The 22,544-nt window shown below is 34.0% G+C and overlaps 1 protein-coding gene across 3 annotated transcripts in view; it reads right to left on the reverse strand.

The window, feature by feature from the left end:
- clu (clustered mitochondria protein homolog) overlaps window positions 1-22,544 on the reverse strand; it is a 238,153-nt gene that overhangs the window by 29,764 nt on the left and 185,845 nt on the right. For all 3 annotated transcript variants that reach the window (XM_069828090.1, XM_069828091.1, XM_069828092.1), the window contains exons 3-12: window positions 20,811-20,964; window positions 18,288-18,555; window positions 15,057-15,286; window positions 13,517-13,653; window positions 9,252-9,446; window positions 8,914-9,126; window positions 8,454-8,628; window positions 6,418-6,523; window positions 3,625-3,757; window positions 1,194-1,365 (exon numbers count right to left, since the gene is read on the reverse strand). In XM_069828090.1, coding sequence (XP_069684191.1) covers window positions 1,194-1,365; window positions 3,625-3,757; window positions 6,418-6,523; window positions 8,454-8,628; window positions 8,914-9,126; window positions 9,252-9,446; window positions 13,517-13,653; window positions 15,057-15,286; window positions 18,288-18,555; window positions 20,811-20,964 — 1,783 coding nt within the window. The remainder of the gene's footprint in view (window positions 1-1,193; window positions 1,366-3,624; window positions 3,758-6,417; window positions 6,524-8,453; window positions 8,629-8,913; window positions 9,127-9,251; window positions 9,447-13,516; window positions 13,654-15,056; window positions 15,287-18,287; window positions 18,556-20,810; window positions 20,965-22,544) is intronic.

Here is a 22,544-nt window from a genome sequence, read left to right on the forward strand (position 1 = left end):
CCACAAGGGAGAAGAAATGTTAGTCAACAGAGACTATGGTGAGGCAGAGTCAGCAGTTCTAACAGGCTCAAAAAGTTTCAGAATACATGTATTTTATATATATATATATATATATATATATATATATATATAATTTTATTGGGTTATTTTACGACGCTGTATCAACATCTAGGTTATTTAGCGTCTGAATGAAATGAAGGTGATAATGCCTGTGAAATGAGTCCGGGGTCCAGCACCGAAAGTTACCCAGCATTTGCTCGTATTGGGTTGAGGGAAAACCCCGGAAAAAACCTCAACCAGATAACTTGCCCCGACCGGGATTCGAACCCGGGCCACTTGGTTTCGCGGCCAGACGCGCTGAACGTTACTCCACAGATGTGGACTATATATATAGATACACACCACATTTTGATCTATTCTTTCAACAGTTAAGGTTATGTTAATTTTTCAAAGTAATTTACGTAGGCTACAACACTTTCATTTATAATATTTTTGTCAGAAGCAGTTTTTGAGAAGAGAAAAATGCTGGATATAATAATTAATTTCTTCGACACAATTATCTTTTGAACCATATCATATTTTGGGGGAAAAATTTAAAATAAATTAAATTATCAGAGGAGATTCTTAGTTTCATGAGCACAATTCCTGAATGAATACTGGATATGAACAAAATGTGTCCAAAGTTTCAAATATATTTCTTTACACACAGAAGCAACATGCCAAAAATTATCATCTTGATACGACTATCATGAGTTGTCCTTCTCCTAGAATTTCAATACAGCAGACTTCTGATTATTATCAGCGATAATACAGCAGAGAAAGGGCGTGATTAATAAAAAAAACCAAGGATAATTCAAATACATATGTAAAATAATGCAGAATTGTAATGTAATTGTACCACTCATAATTTATGAAGGACTACATATAAATTTACTTACTTATTCAAGCTTATGTATTATTGCGAAGAATCGGTGAAATCATAAGGGTTAGAAAAACACTTTATGGACAACGGAAATGTAATAATATGCTTAATAAAATAATTAAATATCTATTTTAAGAGTAGGCCTACAGTGTAGTGGTTAAGCTCCAAAATGGTTCATCCACATGCAGATGATCGAGAGTCTTCTGTACTTTCTTTGTATAGTACTTCTTACAACTTCATAAGAAAGTGAAAAAAAGAAGAAAGTACTTACATTCCTGCTTCTCGCCACTTGTAATGGAATCTGTTATGCTTTCTACAATTTTCTTTGCTTCATCTGCACCCATCTGGTTTTCATTAGTTGAATTTTCTTTTACGGAATCATCAGTTGTCTTGTCAATATCAATTTTTCCTTTCTTGCTGTTTTCCAGTTCTTTGTCTTTGTTCTAAAACAAATAAAAGTAAAGAATGTTTAAAATACGAGTATGGTACGCTAATAAATTCAACATGAATGCAGCAACACTATGCATACATACAAGTTCAGAGTTTTTCATGAGAGTTATCTGACTTCTACATTATCGTAGGCAATACCATGCTCATGAATTTATCCAAAGGAAATGTATTTAATACGTCTATTTCGAAAAAATAATAATAAATAACTTGTTTTGTCTTGATTCTTCATTGTTCTACGAGGCGCATCCATAAAGTAACTTTCCCACTCGTCCTACAGCTAGCAAACCATATATTGCGCATGTGTGTACATGATAGAGTAATGTCCTGGCATGGCACATGCGCTAGCAGAACTTCCCGAGTGCTCTCAGTAGCTTCGTTTCATTGGTTGAAGATGGACACTCCTATTCCAGCTCCCACCATATGTGAAGTGCGATCAGTGATAAAGTTTTTGAATGCACAGGGCATAGCAAGGATTGAAATTTATCGTCAGCTGGGCCTAACGTCATGAGCAAGCAGATGGTGTGTTGCTCCACAAGGTCGTCTGTGATGATGGTTGGCCTCCCACTGCGCTCCTCGTCATGCACATTTGGCGTCCTGCAGTAGCAACGCACCATTTGCTTGCTCATGACATTAGAAGTTGTCAGTGAATAATAAATAAATCATTCTTTTCTGTTTTAAACCTTGTGGCTTGTTACAGTCTCAATAAGTAATTTATTTGGCCATTCCAAACTTCTCTAGCAGTCTATGTAAACATTAATTTTTTTTATTTACAATTAATGTTTTTATTTTCAGATAAGTCAGTTATTAAATACAATAAATAATGTTAAAATGTTCAATCTTATGACTTATCAATTTGATATTAATATTTGTTAATACATGTTAAATATATATAATATGTAAATGTTTTTGCTTTTTATGGCATTATCAGATACAACTTGCTTCTACGATATCTAAATTACATACTGGAATTTTTGTTTCCTCTTATAGTAAACCATCAAATTGGTGTTATAATAATAAGTAATAATATGTATTGTCAGTGGCGGTGCATCAATAAGAGCACAAGAGCACGTGAACACCTTCTTTCCATTGAAGCACGACTAGTTTTATTATTTAATACTGTATTGACGTAGGGGGGATGTATAATATCAGAATCGAGTATTTTAAACTTCCCGCATCTTGTATGAACTTATGTAAACTTGGCAACGTGCGTTCACCTTTAAGCCATACTCTTTGCAAGGATGTTACAGGAATTACACGCATGCGTGGGACAAAATTGTCTATAGTTGGCTGCTTATGACTCGTCAAGAGCACAAAGCGTTAAGTGAACATTGAATCTACCCTACAGATGTTAGGTGCATCGATGCCTATTTTTCAGTTGCTATATTTCGAGGCAGGGAATTTAATAGTCTGTATTTTAGCCCTGTAGGTGTCAGCATTTCTCACTGTTGGAACGTTTACTTTGTATGGGTCTGTGTACAGTGCTGCTACGAGAGTTTAGTTTGTGAATTACTATAGTTTAATGTTAGCAAAACAGCATAGTATAGCTTTCAAACACGTGCTGGCAGACTGTGATAGTAGTATGAATTTAAGTATCTGTATGGTGGTGCATAATATTTAACAATAATATTTACTGGCATGTACTTAAAGTAATCAATCTATGGGAATGGGATTACAGTAGTGGTATAGGCTATAGTGTATCAGTGTGTTGTGAACCAAAATATATTACACAACACACGCTTTTAAATAAAGGTATTGTGGTAGGCTATGTATTAGTTTTTAACAAACATAAACAATGAACCTGTTCAAGCAATTTTGAACATAAAGAACTGGGTAAACTGACTTATTAGGAAAAATTGGAAATAAAAAGATTGGGTTTCATTATTATTATTATTATTATTATTATTATTATTATTATTATTATTATTATTATATATTTTGAACTTATACATGATTTTTTTCGATAGTGAAACATTGGAATCATGACATTTCATATTAAACGTATGATTTCAAATTCTCTTCGGTTTTGGAACACAAAATTGTGAACACACGTAATATTTCATTACGAGCCGCCACTGTGTATTGTAATAATGACTCACGAGTTTTATGTATTTTTATTTGTAGTACATGAAAAAACAGATGAAAGTCAAGATCTATAAAAATGAACAATTTCATCACCACAATAAAAGTTAAAAGTTCCTATTACTGTAAGCTAAGAAGTTCCCTTGTGCTAGAAATTTTTGTGTTTTACGTACCTTAGAGTCCTTCTCTATTTTCTGTGTAAGCTCGCGATCCTGGCTGTTCCGTACTTCTCTTTCCCTCTGCTTTTTTGCACCTAACTGCTGCAAGTGGAATGCAGCATACTTGATGAACATCATATATCGGGCCCTGCAATATATGGGGTTTTAGGGTTTTACTTAATAGTAATATGTTAAAAGTTCTTAGAAGCATTCCAAGAATTGGACACAATATTCGCTACAGATAATTGAGGACGTAGCTGCAATAAGGGCCCATACTTCAAAATGCTGTTCTGAGATATACAGAGTTGAAATTTTTTAAAACAGTGCAGGGCCTATAACATATATTAAAATAAACAAGTTTATCAGCATCACTGTTCAACATTTCTCAACGAAACTTTGTGGGTATAACAAAGAAACTACGGAGAATCGATTTATGCATTCTCTGGAAAAAGGACCTTATTGCAGCTACATTCTCAATTATGATGCAAGAACATCTAAATAAACACTGCATATTTTTGGAAACATATTATCTATGATATAAACTTACAGTAGATCATAGAATTTTGTGTGAATATCAGAGACAGCAAGAGGAAGAGACAGTAGGGGAAGGAAGACAGAAGTGAGTGTGAGGGGATGTACAATAGAAGTCTACACGGGCTTGAGTTGAAATTCACTTAGCTTGTCGGGTTTGGGCAGGGCTCAGGCCTTAAAGAAACGCAAATCATTTTTTTCGCGAAATATACTGATTGAAAATAATACGAAGATTTTAATACATGATATTAAAGTTCGTCTTTACTAAGAGTTCTGATTTTACAAGCTCTGGCCTCATCCAGTTCCTCTCGTTAGTACAGAGATTCTTCTTCATTTTTTAAAAAACCCATTCACAGGAGCATTACTAATTGGAAGAGCATGTACGTGTTCAGCAATTTTCTTTAAGTTTGGCAAACTATGTGTCTTCAAAACAGTATTCCAGCATTCTTGAGGAGTTGGTAGATCTTTCAGTACTTTTGGTACAATGCATCACCATTTTCAAAGTCCAGTTCTATATTATAATCCCATCGCTCTAATTTCCGGCAGCCAATCGCATTGCAGTCGGCCACATTTAAACGTGTGCATCTTGTGATTCGCTGATGAAGAAGTTATTCATTTCTTAAGGCTCGATAAATACTTATGGTCTTACTAATAAAAACTCTATATACAGACGTTTAACTGTCTTATACTTATACAATGAGTAGCTCGTTTATAAGTCGTGTGTAAATTCCTTACTAATAATCACTACGTACGTCGTGTATAACAGTACAACTGTTAACACAGCTACGTCATAGTTTCGTCATTACTTCGTTACGAAAGGTAATAGAATATCTGAGATTCTCTATTGCATCCGGTAGAGCGCTCTAGTATGCCATGTTAAGAATCGATAGTACAACTGGCTCTGATCGATTACCACACTATATTTTAGTCAAAGAGTACAAGCTACAGCAATAATTTTCTACTTATTCTCTGCTCTTTGGTTTGTTCTTCTGTGGTTACAAGGCATCCATCATTATAAAATGACAGTCGATACGAACAGCTGTTAGAGAGGCGGCCATTTTTTCTCTATATACAATGCTTAAATAAGGGGTTTCGTGTATATAACTACTGCAAAGCAATTCCCATTGTATAGTTACAGACTGTTTATACATCCATTGCTTATGCACAGTTTATTAGTAACGTTTTCTGTCTCAACGCTGCATAAGTCTCGTATAAAAACTATACACAGTTTATTAGTAAGACCGTTAATATAATCGCCCGCCATTTTGGCTCTTTCGATGGCGTTCACAGGAAGCACACGAAGACATTATTTGCTGCTCAATTATTTGCTGAATTACAGTGTGTTTGATTTATTATCATAGGAGCTACGACATGATAATGTTTAACAGTGTGACAAATAGATTCCTCGTCTGGTAGCTCAGCAACGAAAGAATAAAAATGGCGAACGATACTACCTACCTAAACTTTATAGACCCTTCATTTCCTAAGACGTAAGAAAAGAGGAGGAGTCATGCCGGGAATAACAGCGTCGCGACTTATAACATGCAATATATTCACAATTTCAGTAAGGACACTGAATGTGAAAGTATCATTAAGACTTATAAAAGTGCTTTCCTTAAGAAGTGACGAATCGTAATCAAACCATTTTTCCAAATAGTCAATGGTCCTCTGATACACATTCAATGCTTCATTCTTAAAGAGATGCACATCAGAATCACTCAAGTTATTCAAATGCTGATTTACTACCAAGCCACTGCAAACTATGTCGGATCTCTAATAATGAAATATCAATATGAAATTTCAGAATATAATATTGTAATGAACAAAATTCCGGACATTAAGCATTCTGAAAAGAACTTAATTTTTTTCCTGCATAGAGGACTAATTTCCTGACAATCTGGAAAAATTCCGGGTGGTTGGTAACTCTACTGACATCTCACTCCATTTTTTTCTAACATAGTGTTTTTCTGTTTAATGGAAGCTTGCTGTAAATTGAAATTTGATCGAATACTGAATCTGATTAAAAAAAAACAGAATTGTTTTACCGATAATATTTAGCTAGAATTAAAAGGTTATTATACCAGAATGGTGAGGTCATATTAATTTTTAACCTGAATGGTAAAGTTCAAAGTGGAACAGTTTCCAGTCCGTTAGGCCCAACTAGAGCACTGACTATAGTTACAGAGATGTTTATAATAGTAATGTTAGACAGTTCTGTCAGTTAATAATTAATATTATATCAAAGAAACAAACACTCTTTCAATATCTGATACTTACTCAACAAATGAATCTATCAATTCTTGTCGCAAGCAGCAAAGCTTATGTTTATGTTCTATAGGGAAACCCATAGCTTTTACTTCAGTACTGAGCTCTTCGCCCTCCACTGAAATAAAACAACACAATAAAATTACAGAAAATCTCAATAACAACTACAACAAAAGTGGTCAAGTTTATTACATAAAACTAAATAAATTCAAATTATACGAACTAACCAATAACTTGAAGTCTATAATTCTTTGAAGGTTACAGGATATTAATACACCTATGTTTTTTTTTTATATGCAACATGTAATATAATAATATTATGATTTATGATAATGGTCATAAGTAGATCCCGGATGTTTAGGCATTTATAACAGTTAAAATAGGCACGCAAAAAAGGCAATAAAACATAAAAAAAGCACAATAATCTTTGAAAAAGGCATTATAAATTTTAAAAGGCATAATATATTTTAGCAATAAATTTAAATTATATCAACATAACTCACATATTTACTTCGTAGGTGACACATGTTGACTTATAAAATACTTTTTTTCGTGATTAACTGTCTCTTCACAAACCTTTACATTACAAAACTGTTCCATCGGTTGAAAACACATGGGCACCAAATTCACTAACGTAAGCATGAAGTTTACTTTTCAATGGTTTACTGAATTTAGGCATTCTAGCTAACCCATCTTATATCTTCTGTCACCTGACAATAACTGAATGTTCTTTACTCAAATTTCTTTCTCCTACAATAATAAACACGTGTAGCAAAAAATTTTAACAGTAAGATTTGAAAATATGAAAGCAAACAATTGGAAATGCCACGTGACAACTTCTATGAGAACGAGCTTAATATTTAAAATTATAAAGCTGATTGTTGCTACCGTGAAGACATGAAAATATTATATTAATTTGTAACTGTGGATTGTCGATCATTATTCATATTACACCAATAATATTAAAGCACGATTATTATAGTCCCGTCACTCTAATTTCCGGCAGCCAATCACGTTATAGGTCGGCTACGTTTAAATGTGTGCGTCGTGATTCGCTGGTGAAGACGTCATGCATTTCCTAAGGCTCGATAAATGCTTAATATAATCGCCCGCCATTTTGGCTCTTTCGTTGGCATTCGCAGAAAGCACACGAGGACGTTATTTGCCGCTCAATTATTTGCTGAATTACAGTGCGTTCGATTTATTATGACATGATAATGTTTAATGGTGTGGCAAATAGATTCCTCGTCTGGTAGCTTGGCAACAAAAGAACAAAAATGGCGAACGATACTACCTACCTAGACTTTATAGAGCCTTCACTTCCTAAGACGTAAGCAAAGAGGAGGAGTCACGCCGGGAATAACAGCGTCGCGACTATAGCAAATTAAGCACCGAAATAAATTACTTTTATTTACTATTGTTAGTACAGTTAATCATTGTTCCAAATATTTAAATTTCATACACATTACATTACAATTAATTAGAAAATTGCAAATAAACAAGAAATATTGCTTTAAAATGACAAAGAAGGCATTTATTAGTAAAAAAAACACCTTAAAAATGGCAAAATAAAAATTGGTCCTACCACTTTGATTTACTCCAAATCACATTAATATCTATGCAAATAATGATTTACTTCCACCCAGTAAAAAAGGCACTTTGCCAAACATCCGGGTTCTAGTCATAAGTTGACACTCAAATGCAACACACAACAATAATTGAGGACCGGTTTTGCAAAACTTGCTAACAGAAAAAACTAAATTTTACAGGAGAGACAAAAAACTGAATGAAGACAAATAGGTTATAGGTGCAACCATCACACTTTGACACACTATAATGAAGATAAATAATTCAATTTTACTAAGATAACTTTAACATCGTGTAGAGGCCTGCTTTATATTAACGAATCCACCAAAATCTCAATTTTGCAAATTTTGCAGTTAGCAAGTTTTGCAAAAACGGTCCTCAATTATTCATGGTTTTGTACTTCTCTGAACTTTAAGTCTAAGCAACTGCACAAATGTACCATTAATGCAAGAGAAACATACATTTTAAGAAATTTACATCTGGTGGGAATGTACGAAGGAGGTCCAGGATATAGTGACGGCCATCATTGCCAATGATTCCTTTGCATTCAACTGACGAACACAATTCAACCACCTCCTTTTTATCATTGTAAACTTTGTGAGGGAGAATCTTCAACTGCTGGCCTGCCTTGTTTAGCTGTAATCACAAAATAATAAGTATTAAACCTTAGATGTGCATATATAATTATATACTGATTTATTGAAATTCTATGTCTTCAAATGAGATTAATCAGAAATCAGAACTTTCAGTGGAAAATTATGTTAAACCATCCCGAATCTAGTCCAATCTAAACCATTTCATCTAATACTGCTGGACTAACACTGGTGTCCTTTCATTTAAGACCTGGTACTGTGTCACACATACTTCCATAAATTTCTCATAAGGGAAGAAAAGAAACTTATTAGATCATCTCTAACTTACCAATTCAAGATACTTTGGATGTGAAATTACAGTTTTTCCAAAGTCTATTGAACCATAAACCACAGACTGTTCCTGTTCTCTCTCCAAAATTCCTGGTATAATCGATTGTGCTGTAATACGATATCCTCTGTAGTCGATAACTACAGTTCCCAGTGTGTAAAGACCTTGCAGATCAACTGCACTGTAGACCCGCACTCCTTGAAGATCATTGCGCTATATGGATAAAAATTAAACACTTAGTATTTTAAAAGAGACAAGGGCCGTAAAGCCAAAGAAGAAGAATAAGAAGAAGATAATATGAGACAAGCTATACTTTTAAATTGTGAAAACTCACTTACAGGAGCAATAAATGCAGCAGCATCACCACCAAGTTCTTTGTAATGGTCTCGAACATCGAAACCTAAACTGAAGAAAATGTTGTTCCAAATAAACATTTGCATTTTTGCCTCTTCTCCAGGATTTATTGCCATAACATTGCCATCTATTACTGCCATTGCTCCCCTAGTCGCTGCTGCAACAAAATCACTATGAACCTGTGAACAGATACCAGAACAGTATTTACAAACTACTAAACCAAATTATGCATTTCTATTTCAGATACTGCGCGTGTCTCACTTCCTGAGCCGAGAACTCCCTAGAGCTTATAGCCACGCCTCTTAGGTCTGCTCGGACCGTCACAGTAGGTGCAGTATGCGGCACAGCAGCATATTACATGTGCTGAAAACATTATCCTATGCCACTCTAGAGGTCTTTACTGTTTATAATACTGGACACTCTAATCGTGATTACTACTATCACTATTGTCTCTGATTTAGATTCCGGAAAATGTGTGCACACTAGGTCACTCTTCGTTCGGTCTGGACAACTGCTGAATTTTATTACCATAGAGCAGCGTTTCTTAAAGTATGTTGCCAGGGTTACGTGAGTCCTATATGATTTTAAATTTTAGTTTATACTTAGTGAATAATATAAAAATTTATAAAAGTTACGAAAATATGAATCAATAACATGAAACATCATCGATGATAATAATAATAATAATAAAAAAATAATAATGCCTTTATTATTAGGCATATTAATAATAATAACAATACTAATAATATGCATAATAATAAAAGTATTATTATTATTATTATTATTATTATTATTATTATTATTATTATTATCATCAATGATGTTAATTATTAAATACTAATAAGGTATTACTAGGATTCCGCAGTTACACTTTAGGTTAAAAGGGGTTTCGAGGTGGAAAAAGTTTGAGAAACACTGCCATAGAGGAAAGAGTTTACGGATATGTACACACGACGACTAAGATCGCAATTAGGTCGATAATCTCGAGTAGAGACTGTAGTCTACCACTGGTATCAGTGTTTAGTTACAGGAATTGATGAAAAGGACATAATTTGTTTTGTGAGGGGACAGCCTATACATTCGCTTGTTGATGGCTGATCTTACTCCATAGCTGACAAAAGCAATCCTGAAAAGGCCGATGAGTTGAACGCAGGTAGTAGGCTACTAACTGCACAGGACCTCACACTCTCCCTCTTTGCATCTCGCCCTGCAAAGAAACAGCTCAGGAAGCGAGACATGGGCAGTAGATATTTCATATCGCAATCCACGAATAAAAAGATAAAGTTAAGTTTCTTTAAATGAAAAGATTAAAAAAGTGTCATACTTTTTCAGACAATTACATAACTTCATTCATAAACTAGACCTCGGATTTTTAGGCACTTAAAAATTAACTTTTAGGCACCTAAAATAGGCTCTGAATTGATCAAAATAGACACTAAAAACGTAGATTTATGCACCAAAAATACAATTTCAAGCAATTAAATAGTTATTTATGGTACTTGTGAGGTAAGTGCATCTTTATTGCACGAGTGGAAAGATTTAAGCACGAGGTGTCAGCCGAGTGCTTAAATTACACGAGTGCAATAAAGATCACGCTCACAAGTACCATACGTAATTTTATCCATGACCATAACGAAAAATTATGTTTTATAAAAGAAAATATGTTGAAAATAAGTCCTCATGTAATCACATATCATGGCATGGATTTTAGAATCGATACGTGTACTAGGTAGGTTATGATGTAGGAGGCCATGATTAGTGAAGAATGGTATCTAAGGCATAGGATAAATAACAAATTATAATTAATTATATAATTTTAATATATATTTTTTCACTTTAAACGTGTATTTTCGTCTTTTTGAAGTTTCAGGGATTATTTAGAAGTGTTCACGGGACTAATGTGATTAAAATAATTTCACATTTTACTTCTGTAACCTTAAGAGGAATATTAAAACTTAATCATCGTGTCTGTTTAGCTCAGTTGGCTAACGCGTGTTGTTTTAAAATCCTATAAACCCAACTTCGCAGGTTCAAATCTCCTCGCATCCCAAAAGGTAAATTATTACAAAATTTTAAAAAGATGCATATTAGATATGGATGTAATGTACAAATTACGACGTAGCAGATAGAGAAAAGAGAAGGAGATTGAGTGTATATTTAAGAAATGGTAATAAAGAAGTAGAGGTAGTAACATCTAGTAACTAATATATTAACTTCTTGAGTAATAGTTCAATGGAAAAGTATATGTGTGTACCCGGGTACTAGGAAATTACTAATGAACTGTGAGATAAAGTTCAAACTGTGAGGTAAAGTCTTTATCTCACTAGTGAAATAAAGTAATGTTGAATAAAAGCCTACTTTACAAACGCAAAAGTATTTAGTAAAGGCATGTTTTTCGTTATGGTCATGGATAAAATACTATTTAATGCAGCTAAAATGTAATTTCTTTTCACACAAACTGCAGTAACTATAATTAATTGTTCGGTAATTCATAAGAACACTGTTCATTAAAGAGGTTGGGAAATAAAAAAAGAAAACTTTATTTACTGACTGCTACTGAGTGTACATAATTATAAATTGGATACAATAGAAACTTTTCTTCTGTCTGTAATCTCTTTGAATTATCCTGCATTATGCATGAATATTTTCTGAAGTAACACAATCCCTTAATACAGTGGTTCCCAACCTTTTTTGACTGACAACACACTTTACTGAACGCCCAAGATATCACGACACACTTCCCGGTATTTGTTTTTAATAACAATAACAATAATAATAATAATAATAATAATAATAATAATAATAATAATAATAATAATAATAATAATGCTTTTCTTCTGGAGAAAAAGGTGATGAAACTCTGTGTAGAATATTTTATAGTGGACAGGAAGATGATTACTATTCGCTGCATGGGAATTTTGTCGTTTTTAACATCTTTCTTGCCAAACTAAGACTTTCACGGTCAAAGTGGATGTCAAAGAAAAATTATATAAAAACATAGTTATTCACACATATTTTGGTTCCATGACGAAAAATACAAGAAAAAGGTGCCGGAATGCCATTTCAGAGTGGTCCGCCAGAAAAAAGTACTGATAACTTGTAGCCTATGTAATGTCAGACATCCAGTGTTGTAGATAGATAAATGTTAACACGCAATCGAAAATTATAAAAAAACAAGCAGCAACTTGAGTGGCATTAGAAAAAAATAAAGGCATGTGTCAAAAATCCCAACCTATCTATGTTGGATGTCCGATAAAAGATTTTTATTATTGTTTTTGAAAACTCGCCAATTTAAATTAATGTGAAGTCTGCGCTTGGTGAGTTGCACAGAGATTCTCTATACATGGCCTTATGGTTGACAGACCAACAAGTAAATCATCTTCAAGATGCAGCAGTCTGTTCCTTTGTTCAGATTTTACTATTTTCATGGTAGAAAACGCTGATTCGCACAATTATGATGTTGAAAACGGCAGTTATAAATATTTTTTTTAGTTTATTTCGGCACCATCGACTGATTTGACAAAATATTTTCGCATATAAGACACTCGAGATTTTGTTTATATTCATCGCCATGCCACATAAAACCATATTGCAAATATTCATCACTGTATTTACAAAACACAGCACATTTTGTGAACCCTGAAGGGAATTTTCGCTCACATCATTTGAATTAGCACTGCTGTCATCTAACCCAGAACTTGATTCAGATCGTCTTTTTCGAATTAAAAATTTCTCTATGATAAAATCTAAAAAAAGAAATTTTGATAAAATAGTCGCACTATCATCTGGTCACACGTATATATTGAAACTAGTCAATATGTTCTGACGATTCTAAACTATGTTTATTACTAAGTGGGAAGAGTAAACGAATTACTAAGCATTGTTGCAGTGTTCATTTGAATTATCGCAAGGCAGAAAAATTAAACTGAACATTGTTGCAGGTGTTCATGTTTCATTGGTAAAGTATGTCTAAAAAAATATACCATATTAAAGACTTCATTGTAAATAAAAAATAAAAAAATGCGTTGTAAAAAGGCTTTCTGGATGGCATTAAATTTATTTTTCAATTTCAAAATTTCGCGACACACACCATGGGGCTGCGTGACACACCGGTGATATCGTTGATCAAGTCCCTAGATAAATTTAGGCATACTTCAACAGGGGGGAAAATCTCTTCTCATAGTAATCAGTCGCTTTGCAAATTTTACACTATTGTGTACTCTTACCTCTTCATTTTCAAATTACCAACCTTGAATATAGCCCTTTCCCTGAGTAGACGTTCTGGAAGATTTTTTCTTGGCAATTCACGAGTCGTCTGTAATTCTTCATTCCAGTCTCTAGTCTGACCTGGTATATGTTCTTCATAGCCAAGCTTTGATGAGAAAGCTGAAAAAATGAAAAAGTATAGAGTTATAAATATGCAAAGTGGTATACTGTTAGAGTTACAATACTGAAGCAGAGAGTGATGATCACAAGAAAGACTGGAACTGAAACTTGAAAATAGCTTTAAATTTTTAAGTTTTTTCTTTCTGTAACATTTTCAAAATAAAAGTCGTATCATATTAAGATCTTCTTTTCCTTTTCTTCTGTTGGGTGTTTCCTTCATATCAGGATACCCTATTTAGCCTCCTCCAGATATCTCGGTAATCCCAACTTCTTTCGTCTTACTAGTTTCCACTCCATTCTTATGTTTCCAGGCCCTCCTTCACCTGATCCAAACATCTCGTTCTTGCTATTCCTAATGATCTCTTCTTTTTCTTGATTCTCATTATCAGTGCTCTTCTGGGTAAATTCTTTGGTGGTGTTTTTATTTTTTAATGTAAAACATCTGAAACTTATGGTCGTACAGAGCTATTATTATCATATGTCCCAGAAAAGAGCGGCCGGCCGGCGGCCAGTTGGCCGGCCGCGCCCTGTACAGTTTCTACTGAGCGCATAACCATTTCTCCGGCGCTTCTCCAAAATATAACAGTACTAACAATAAATGTTCAATAATTTGGACTTACCATGCTGAAAATGGCCCCCATTTGCCACCACACACAACTGACATCTTCTGATAAATGAATGAACAACACTCTGAAGTTCCAGATCATTGATAGCTTGGATTTCTTCTCGTATATAGTCTTTTAGTTCATCTATAGAATGAGGATTTTTCCTATAAACCCTACCTTTTAGTGTTTCCCATAAATAAAAGTCACAGGGTGTTATATCTGGGCTTCGTGGAGGCCTCAAATTATTACTGATTAGTCTCGTACCGAAAATACGCCTCAATTCCCTCATTGACATGCCAGCTGTATGAGCAGTGGTGGAATCTTGTTGGAAATAAACTGACGATCGTTCAGCATAGGAACACTACATTTTCTGCTTGATTTTCGAGTCTTCACTGAGCCTGTTTCTTTAAATCTTTTAGTGAGGCGTCCAATTGTTTTGGCAGAAGGCACAAGTCTGTTTGGAAACTTTATTCGAAATTTTCGTCTTGTTTTCACACACGACCTTCTGCCTTTCATGTACGTATTGTACATATACACACGTTCACACAGTGAGAATTTGTTGCTAAGCATTAATCACTAAACTTTATAAACTAACGTTGTACACTTGAAGAATCGAGAGTTTCATTACACTACTTCTAAGCACACTGAATGTCATATGGCTACTGGAGCTATACTTCCTGTATTCTGCAGATGCATTCAATGTAAAATAAATCACATGAAAAGAAAATCAAGATGTATCACTGCAATTGAATTAATTTAAAATATACTTCTGACAGAAAGGTCATACATCTTACTTACTATCTTCTGCTCTGATTGCATCTATTGTGTGTTCCATTTGAGGAGCAGTCCATGAATACAGTTGATATGGTGTTGCAACTCTCTCAAAGGGATGTCGTTGTGTCCTTTTCTTCTGAAGTACGGAAAAGTTCCTCTTGAATGCAGGACTAATTTGATTTAATAATTCAATCAAAGAATGACACAAATGGCTTGGTGTTGCAGGTTTGGGGTTAAAATCCTCCTCAGAAGATCTGGTGAACAGAAACGGAACAATTAAAATAACTAACTCACAAAATTCGTTAACATTGATAATGCAATAACAGAGATTAAGAGTTTTTGAGAATAAGGTTCTTAGGAAAATATTTGGGGGTAAGAGGGATGAAGTTACAGAAGAATGGAGAAAGTTACACAATGCAGAACTGCTCGCATTGTATTCTTCACCTGACATAATTAGGAACATTAAATCCAGACGTTTGAGATAGGCAGAGCATGTAGCACGTATGGGCAATTCCAGAAATGCATATACAGTGTTAGTTGGGAGACCGGAGAGAAAAAGATCTTTGGGGAGGCCGAGACGTAGATGGGAGGATGATATTAAAATGGATTTGAGGAAGGTGAGATATGATAATAGAGACTGGATTAATCTTGCACAGGATAGGAACCGATGGCGGACTTATGTGAGGGCAGCAATGAACCTCCGGGTTCCTTAAAAGCCATAAGTAAGTAAGTAAATACATAAGTAAGTAAATAAATAATGCAATTTTAAATCACAGAAATAAAATAATAAACCAAAAAAATGTTTGCTTCTGTTTCATTTTCTTTCATTTCTTTTTCCTTTACATTTTCTTTTTTTTTTTTTCCACTTCCTTTTCTAAGGGAAGGAAACAGAAGAGAGGAAAAAGAAAGGAAGAGAAACGAAAGGAAACAGTGGGAAAGGAAAATAAAATAAAGGAAAGAAATATGTATCATATGTTTTTCTCGTGTTAAATTTTACTTCTGAAGATGGCCCATAACAGGCTGAAATATGTTAACTATGTACGGTAAAATTTAACACGAGAAAGACATATAATACATATTCCGTGTGATATAGTGTTAAAAGTTGTGTAATTGTATTGTATTGTATTGTATTGTATTGTATTTATTAACATTCCACGGTATTCATACATTGCTTTACAGCTAGAATATGGAAAAAGTAAAAAAACTTAATACTGTTATAAAGTCTTAATTTATAGTCACAGTCTAGATGAAATATATACAGACGAGATTTACAATATAGTCTACTAGTACAACACATAGTTTTAGTATCAATTTCATGAAGTGTTACTGAATGTCATGAATTCACTTACAGAATAGAAGGCGTGAGAAATTAGGTACTTCTTTAATTTGGCCCTAAATAATCTTATGTTTTGAGTTTCATTTTTTATATCGATAGGGAGGCTATTAAAAACTTTTACTGCCATATAACGCACTCCTTTTTGATAGCACGATAGACTTGCCGATGGAGTATGAAAGTCATTTTTTGACGTGTATTTATGCTATGAACTGTTGAATTAGTTACAAAGTTTTCACGATTACATATGAGGAAGACTATTAATGAAAAAATATACTGACAAGCCATGGGCATTATTTGTAGTTTTTTGAAAATAGTCCTACAAGATTCCCTAGATTTGACACCTACTATTATTCTAATTACTCTTTTTTGTAATACAAATACATTGTTACTATCTCTGGAATTTCCCCAGAATATTATTCCAAAACTCATTACCGAGTGGAAGTATGCAAAGTATATTGTTTTTAAGGTATTGATATTTACCATCTTTTGCATATACTGAATCAAGATGTATAAAAAGGAAAGGAAATGGACCAGAAAGGAAATGAAATGAAAAGAAAGAAATGAAAGAAAAGAAAAGGAAAAAACTGAAGTGAAGTGAAGGAAAAGAAATAAAAGAAAATGGAAGGAAAGAAAAAGAGGAAAAAGAAACATATTCAAATGAAGAGACAATGAAAGACGAATTTTGAGAATGGTGTTTGTCTGTCATTAAGACTGTTGAGAAACAACTCACTTAAATCAACAGACTTTTTTGGAATAGGTATACAGAACCTTGAGGCTGGAGAAAGTAATTCTAATATGAAGATGATTATGCAAGAACAACATAAGTTATGTGAATAAAGGTCTGAACAATGACGTACATAAATTTAATTTTTCCTAGATCCTGTAGTACGAGGGTCACTTCATAAGTCACGGAAACTATATTATATCAGCCAATAAAGCTGCAGGAATAGAAATTCAATATATGCGATTGAAAGTCTTTGGAAAGTGCTTCGAAATGCTAGTATCAAATTGGGTCTGGGTACAGAAGGCAAATGGGTAAGGGAAATTGAAAGATGCGTAAACAGAAATCATTGTTTTATTATGCACAATAGGAAACAAAGTGCATTACTCACAGCTAACACCCTTCAAAATAATCCCCCAAGGCTTCCATACATCTTTACCAACGATGATGCAGGCGATGAATACCATCGGCTGTGTGCGATTCATATAATATATGTGTACCACCTCTCTCGATGAAATGCTGTTAAGATGTTCTCCCTGTTTGCAAACTGCTTCCCACGCAGCAGTTTCTTCAATTGCTTCTCGTAGCTCAGAATGACACTGACGAGCATTTCTGCCATTAAGAACTGCAATTTTCATGTATGACCGCTGTTCAACTTTACTTACAGACAGATTATTTAGTCCTGACAGCTCAGTGACGCGAAAGAGAGGAAGTAGTAGGGAGAATTCCAGAGTAGAGACAAGGGCGAGCGGTCGGTAAAGGAATGCAGTACAGCTTAACTGTACTGGAAACACAACGCTATACCATATGCGTGACATCCGATCGCTCTGACTGCAGGCGACAGACTAACCTGAACATCCCTTGGCGCAACCTAATGGACTCGCCTAACCCAGGTGCATTGTCAGCGACTGTCTGGACTAAATAATCGTACTGTACATTTATCTTGGAGTACAGCATATCAACTTTTGCGTGTGCTGTCAACTAGCCACCAATGCACCCAGACACAATCTGGCAGTGGCATCCCGTACAGTGTACCATAGGTTTTCAAACGTATATACTGAACTAACCACATTTTCGGTTGTTCGGAAGACATAACATAGTTGCCATGACTTATGAAATGACCCTCATACAACAGGGAAAATAGAAAGACATTTGGAATGACCCTCATAACATATAAACAACATCCAAGTACACTTACTGGTTTACAAAGAATCCACGTGCACATGCTGTGATATGATAATGCTTTTCTTCTAGTGTAACCAGATACAAATACATAAGATCGCCATGCATCTTTCGATATCCAGGTGGCGGATTCCACCCTGATGTTGTTAACACCTTCACTGTTTGAGGTCCCTTTTGTTCTTTAACCTGTGGTTGTAATGGCATCAGTGGCCTTTCTTTACTGCCTGGCATAATGTAATCTGGAGGTGTGCAGTCTACACTCTCGGGCCGAGTCTTCTTTTTCTCTATCAAGAAAATTCATTAAAAGTATTAATCAGTAAATAAACTGATGTCTGTGAAACATAGGAATGGATGTTTATAACTTGCTTATTAAGTGAAACTATATTAAGTGCAGGCATCACGACTATGAACTTATAAATAGGATCAAAGCAGAATGCTTAAACAACAGATCAATACCCATCTAAATAATTTACCTCGTGTACTTGATTTACTAATTCAACACACGTTTAAAGATAAATATGGTATATGAATTAACATTCATTGTATGTCTGCCAAAATATAATGAAGACAATAAATACATCAATAAAATTATATAATCAACCATAATAATTATACACACTGATGTTAAATAGAAGCACTCATAGTTTTTCTACTTACAAAGTGATGATACCCTAACCCTTAGATCTTTGTTGAAAAATTGGCCGACTTTTCCCTTCACAACCCATAAAGAGTCTTCGGCCTTATGGACAAGGCGATATAGTGGTGATATTCAAAAAGTTTAACAACCAGTTCTCTCATGTGTACTTATGTTAAACATATACCGTATATGCCCATGGTAATTGCAAATATTACCTAGAAATAATTTAACAACCGGTTCGTCCGAATCGGTGTGAACCAGCCGAATATCATCACTGTATAGATAATGTTCATAAAATAAGCACAATTAAAGAGCTCAAAGAATTATTTCCGTGTGCTTCTTGATATAATTCCAACTCCTTAATTTTAATTTTATTTCTTTCTGTAACCACTACAGTTGCCATAAAATGTACCATGATACAATAAATGTGGAGTAAATTCCCGGAGACTTAGGCCGTGTCTGAAAGCTCAAGCCCATACTACACACTAGTGACTAGCAACTAGGGGACTTGTAAACTACACACTAGGGAGCTTCGGAAATGTATGCTTATACATGGCCTTCTTCACAGACTGTTTTTCTAAAAACCATGACATCACGGTGCAGCATTGAATTAAGAAGTCAGTGTCCTAAAGCAGTTTCATGACGAGTTATGTAGAAAAGATAAGGCCCTAATATATTACAATAATATTTAAAACATTGTACAGACGGTACTAACAATTTCATTGTTCAAAGTTAACGTATTATTCTACATTATATTTACATTATTTCACTTCCAAAGCATTTTCAAATTTCATAACCCCAATTTCAGATAAGATATCCATATTTGTTTAGTGAACAAGTCAGCAATCAAGCGAGCATTTTCGTCTACTAGTGACTACAGACTTGATTGCTATGCACTATGTAGCTTTGGATCATGACTTCTAACGTCACATCCGGCTATTTAGTCAACAATCTAGTTCACTTCAGCTGAAAATGTAGCTTTGAGACACAGCCTTAGTGAAACATAAGAATAAGAGATGTTATATATGGTCGAACCTAACACTGTACACTGTAATAAAACATTTGATTCAATAGAAGGAAAAGTGGTACTGGTACCATGCCAGGAAATTTCATTAATCGCTGCTCTAAAATATAGTAACATAGGCCTATTTCTTATCTAAAAAGAAATATTTTGCAAAATCTATGTAATTATGTGTTTGGTACAATTTAATTTTATTGCGTAAAAAGGGAATAAAATACAGTAACGCTGGCAAAAGTGCAAAATCTCGTAAGTCCTGATAACCAAAGTTTTTAGGAATGCAATAAAACTGTTATTGGTATGTGTTAAATTTGCTTGGCATACTTAAGAACTAATGTATGATTCATAAGTCCAGCAAATGAATACAGAACAGTTTTGCTGCATTCCTGAAAATTTTGGTTCTCATGACTTACGAGGTTTTGCACTTTTGCCAGCAATATGTCTAATTCTTTATGTTTTTGTTGTTGTTGTTGCCCTTGGCAGTGAACCCATTAGCGCTCTTGCTCTCCAGTATTTTTATCATTTTAAGCTTTATGTCCTACATAATTCTGTAGTGCTCGAGAAAAGTGACACATGTCAGTTTCCACAAACCTTTTTTGATAATTTATTGACAATTTACGCAACATCTGTTCGTTTGAAAAAAAATATATAGGTATTCCTCCCATTACAATAATTCATACAGAAAAAAATCAAATCGACATAAACCAGTGTAAGTTGTCAATAAATTATCAAAAAGGGTTTGTGAAAACTGACTTATGTCACTTTTCCCAAGCACTGCAGAATTATAGAATCCAATCATAATAAAATACAACACGAGACAGATGAAAGATGGAAAAGAAAGAAACAAACAAACAAAACCATTTAAATAATGTCCTCCTTCTTACCTAGTATATCCCCTTGTGTGACAACATTAAGAAAAGACAAAGAACTACAATCAACTCCATTGTATGCGTCGGCTGGATCCAGAGATTTTAGCAAATCACGTACATGCCTGACATGTATCCTTGCCTCTCTCATTGTATAGGGTTCCTCCACAACCTGAAAGAATATTGAAAACTGTAATATAAAACAATGTTTCGGAAAGGAAGTTATGAAGACATTAAATATTTTTATACTCTGGTTTAACTCTAAATGTTTTAAGATTACTAGTGTCTAATTAATATACTAAGACACTCGTACATGTCCTTTTACCGCTATATTTTAGTGAACTTATGACTACATAGAGTACACATGGAAAAAAATCCTCAGGCCGTCCACAGAAGAGGTGAGTTGAAAATTCAGCATTGAGACTGTAACAGGTCAATGGGTCTTATACTTGATTGGAAGGTGACGATAATGATGACTACACACTATACTATAATCATTATACATTTTCATGACTTGCATTCAATCCTAGTTTATCTGGCTCTGCCAAAAATCGTTAGTGTTAGAAAATTACGAGTTTTGAACAGCATACACCATAGCCTATATTCTTCAACTTACGACAAAATGTAACATTTCCTTTCAACCGAAATATGACTTTCTTTGCCATTCATGAAAAACCGCAATTTGTTTAATTCAAATATGTACTGCGTTTTATAACATTCAATCATTTCTACAAATACAAAATTACAATTTTTACCATGTTATGCCACTTGCAAGGGATCATTATACATTATGCAGTTCATTAAGTCTAAATTTCTTGAAAAAAAAAAAAACACAAAACTTCACTTTCAGTAAAAATTTGAAATTTACTGCAGCATTATTTTTAATTTTGCATATTGTCTTTATGAATTAAATCTTTTTCCTTGTGACATTTCAACAATTTTATTACATTAGACTATGAAAAGAATTTACGTCACTCAAATAAAAATAAACTTTATTATGAAATTTATGAAGCTTAGAAGCATTTCGTCGTTGCTCCTGCAATAACTCCTATGTGCAAAATATAACATTTTTCAGTAGGAAGAGAAAACACATTTATTCATCCTATGGCAGTGGTACATAGGAGACTGAATTCTTACATTTTGGAAAGAAAGAAATATATTTACATATAGGAGATTTTATTATTTTCTGTATCACTATTTACGTTATTTTATAGAGCAAAAGTCTAAAAATCGATAAATGTCACATAGGAGTTATTGCAGGAACGACGACGATTTTCTTTCTTAAATATTATACAGTACCTACATAATGCTGAATGTTTGCCTCTGCCTTTTCAGGTAAGTATGACGGATTCAGCCTTTTGCTGCACATTACAACTAAATACTAGTTGAAAATTTGATGCACTATTCATGTGGGGGGGGGGGGAAGCACAAAATTGCTTTATCCATTTTAAATAGGTTATAACTTTCACAATCGATAAAACAAAGCATTAACTATCTATTGCGGTTAAAAAAATACTGTTGGCTGATTGGTCATGTGCCAATTGCAATTATTAATGATTAAAATAGAACTTGGTAAACTGGTTGAAACGACCATCCTTGGAAAATTGAATCAAATAGTTGTAAAATAAATGTAACTATAACTGATTTTAGTAGGGCAATTACTTTCCTGTCTATTTAAAAATGATTGTGGAATTGTATACATATGTAAACAGAAAACACTGTTACGGTTGAAATGCACTGCAGTTAACCAGA

The sequence above is a fragment of the Periplaneta americana genome, chromosome 6 (assembly GCF_040183065.1).
Source record: "Periplaneta americana isolate PAMFEO1 chromosome 6, P.americana_PAMFEO1_priV1, whole genome shotgun sequence".
In the NCBI taxonomy this organism is placed as follows: domain Eukaryota; kingdom Metazoa; phylum Arthropoda; class Insecta; order Blattodea; family Blattidae; genus Periplaneta; species Periplaneta americana.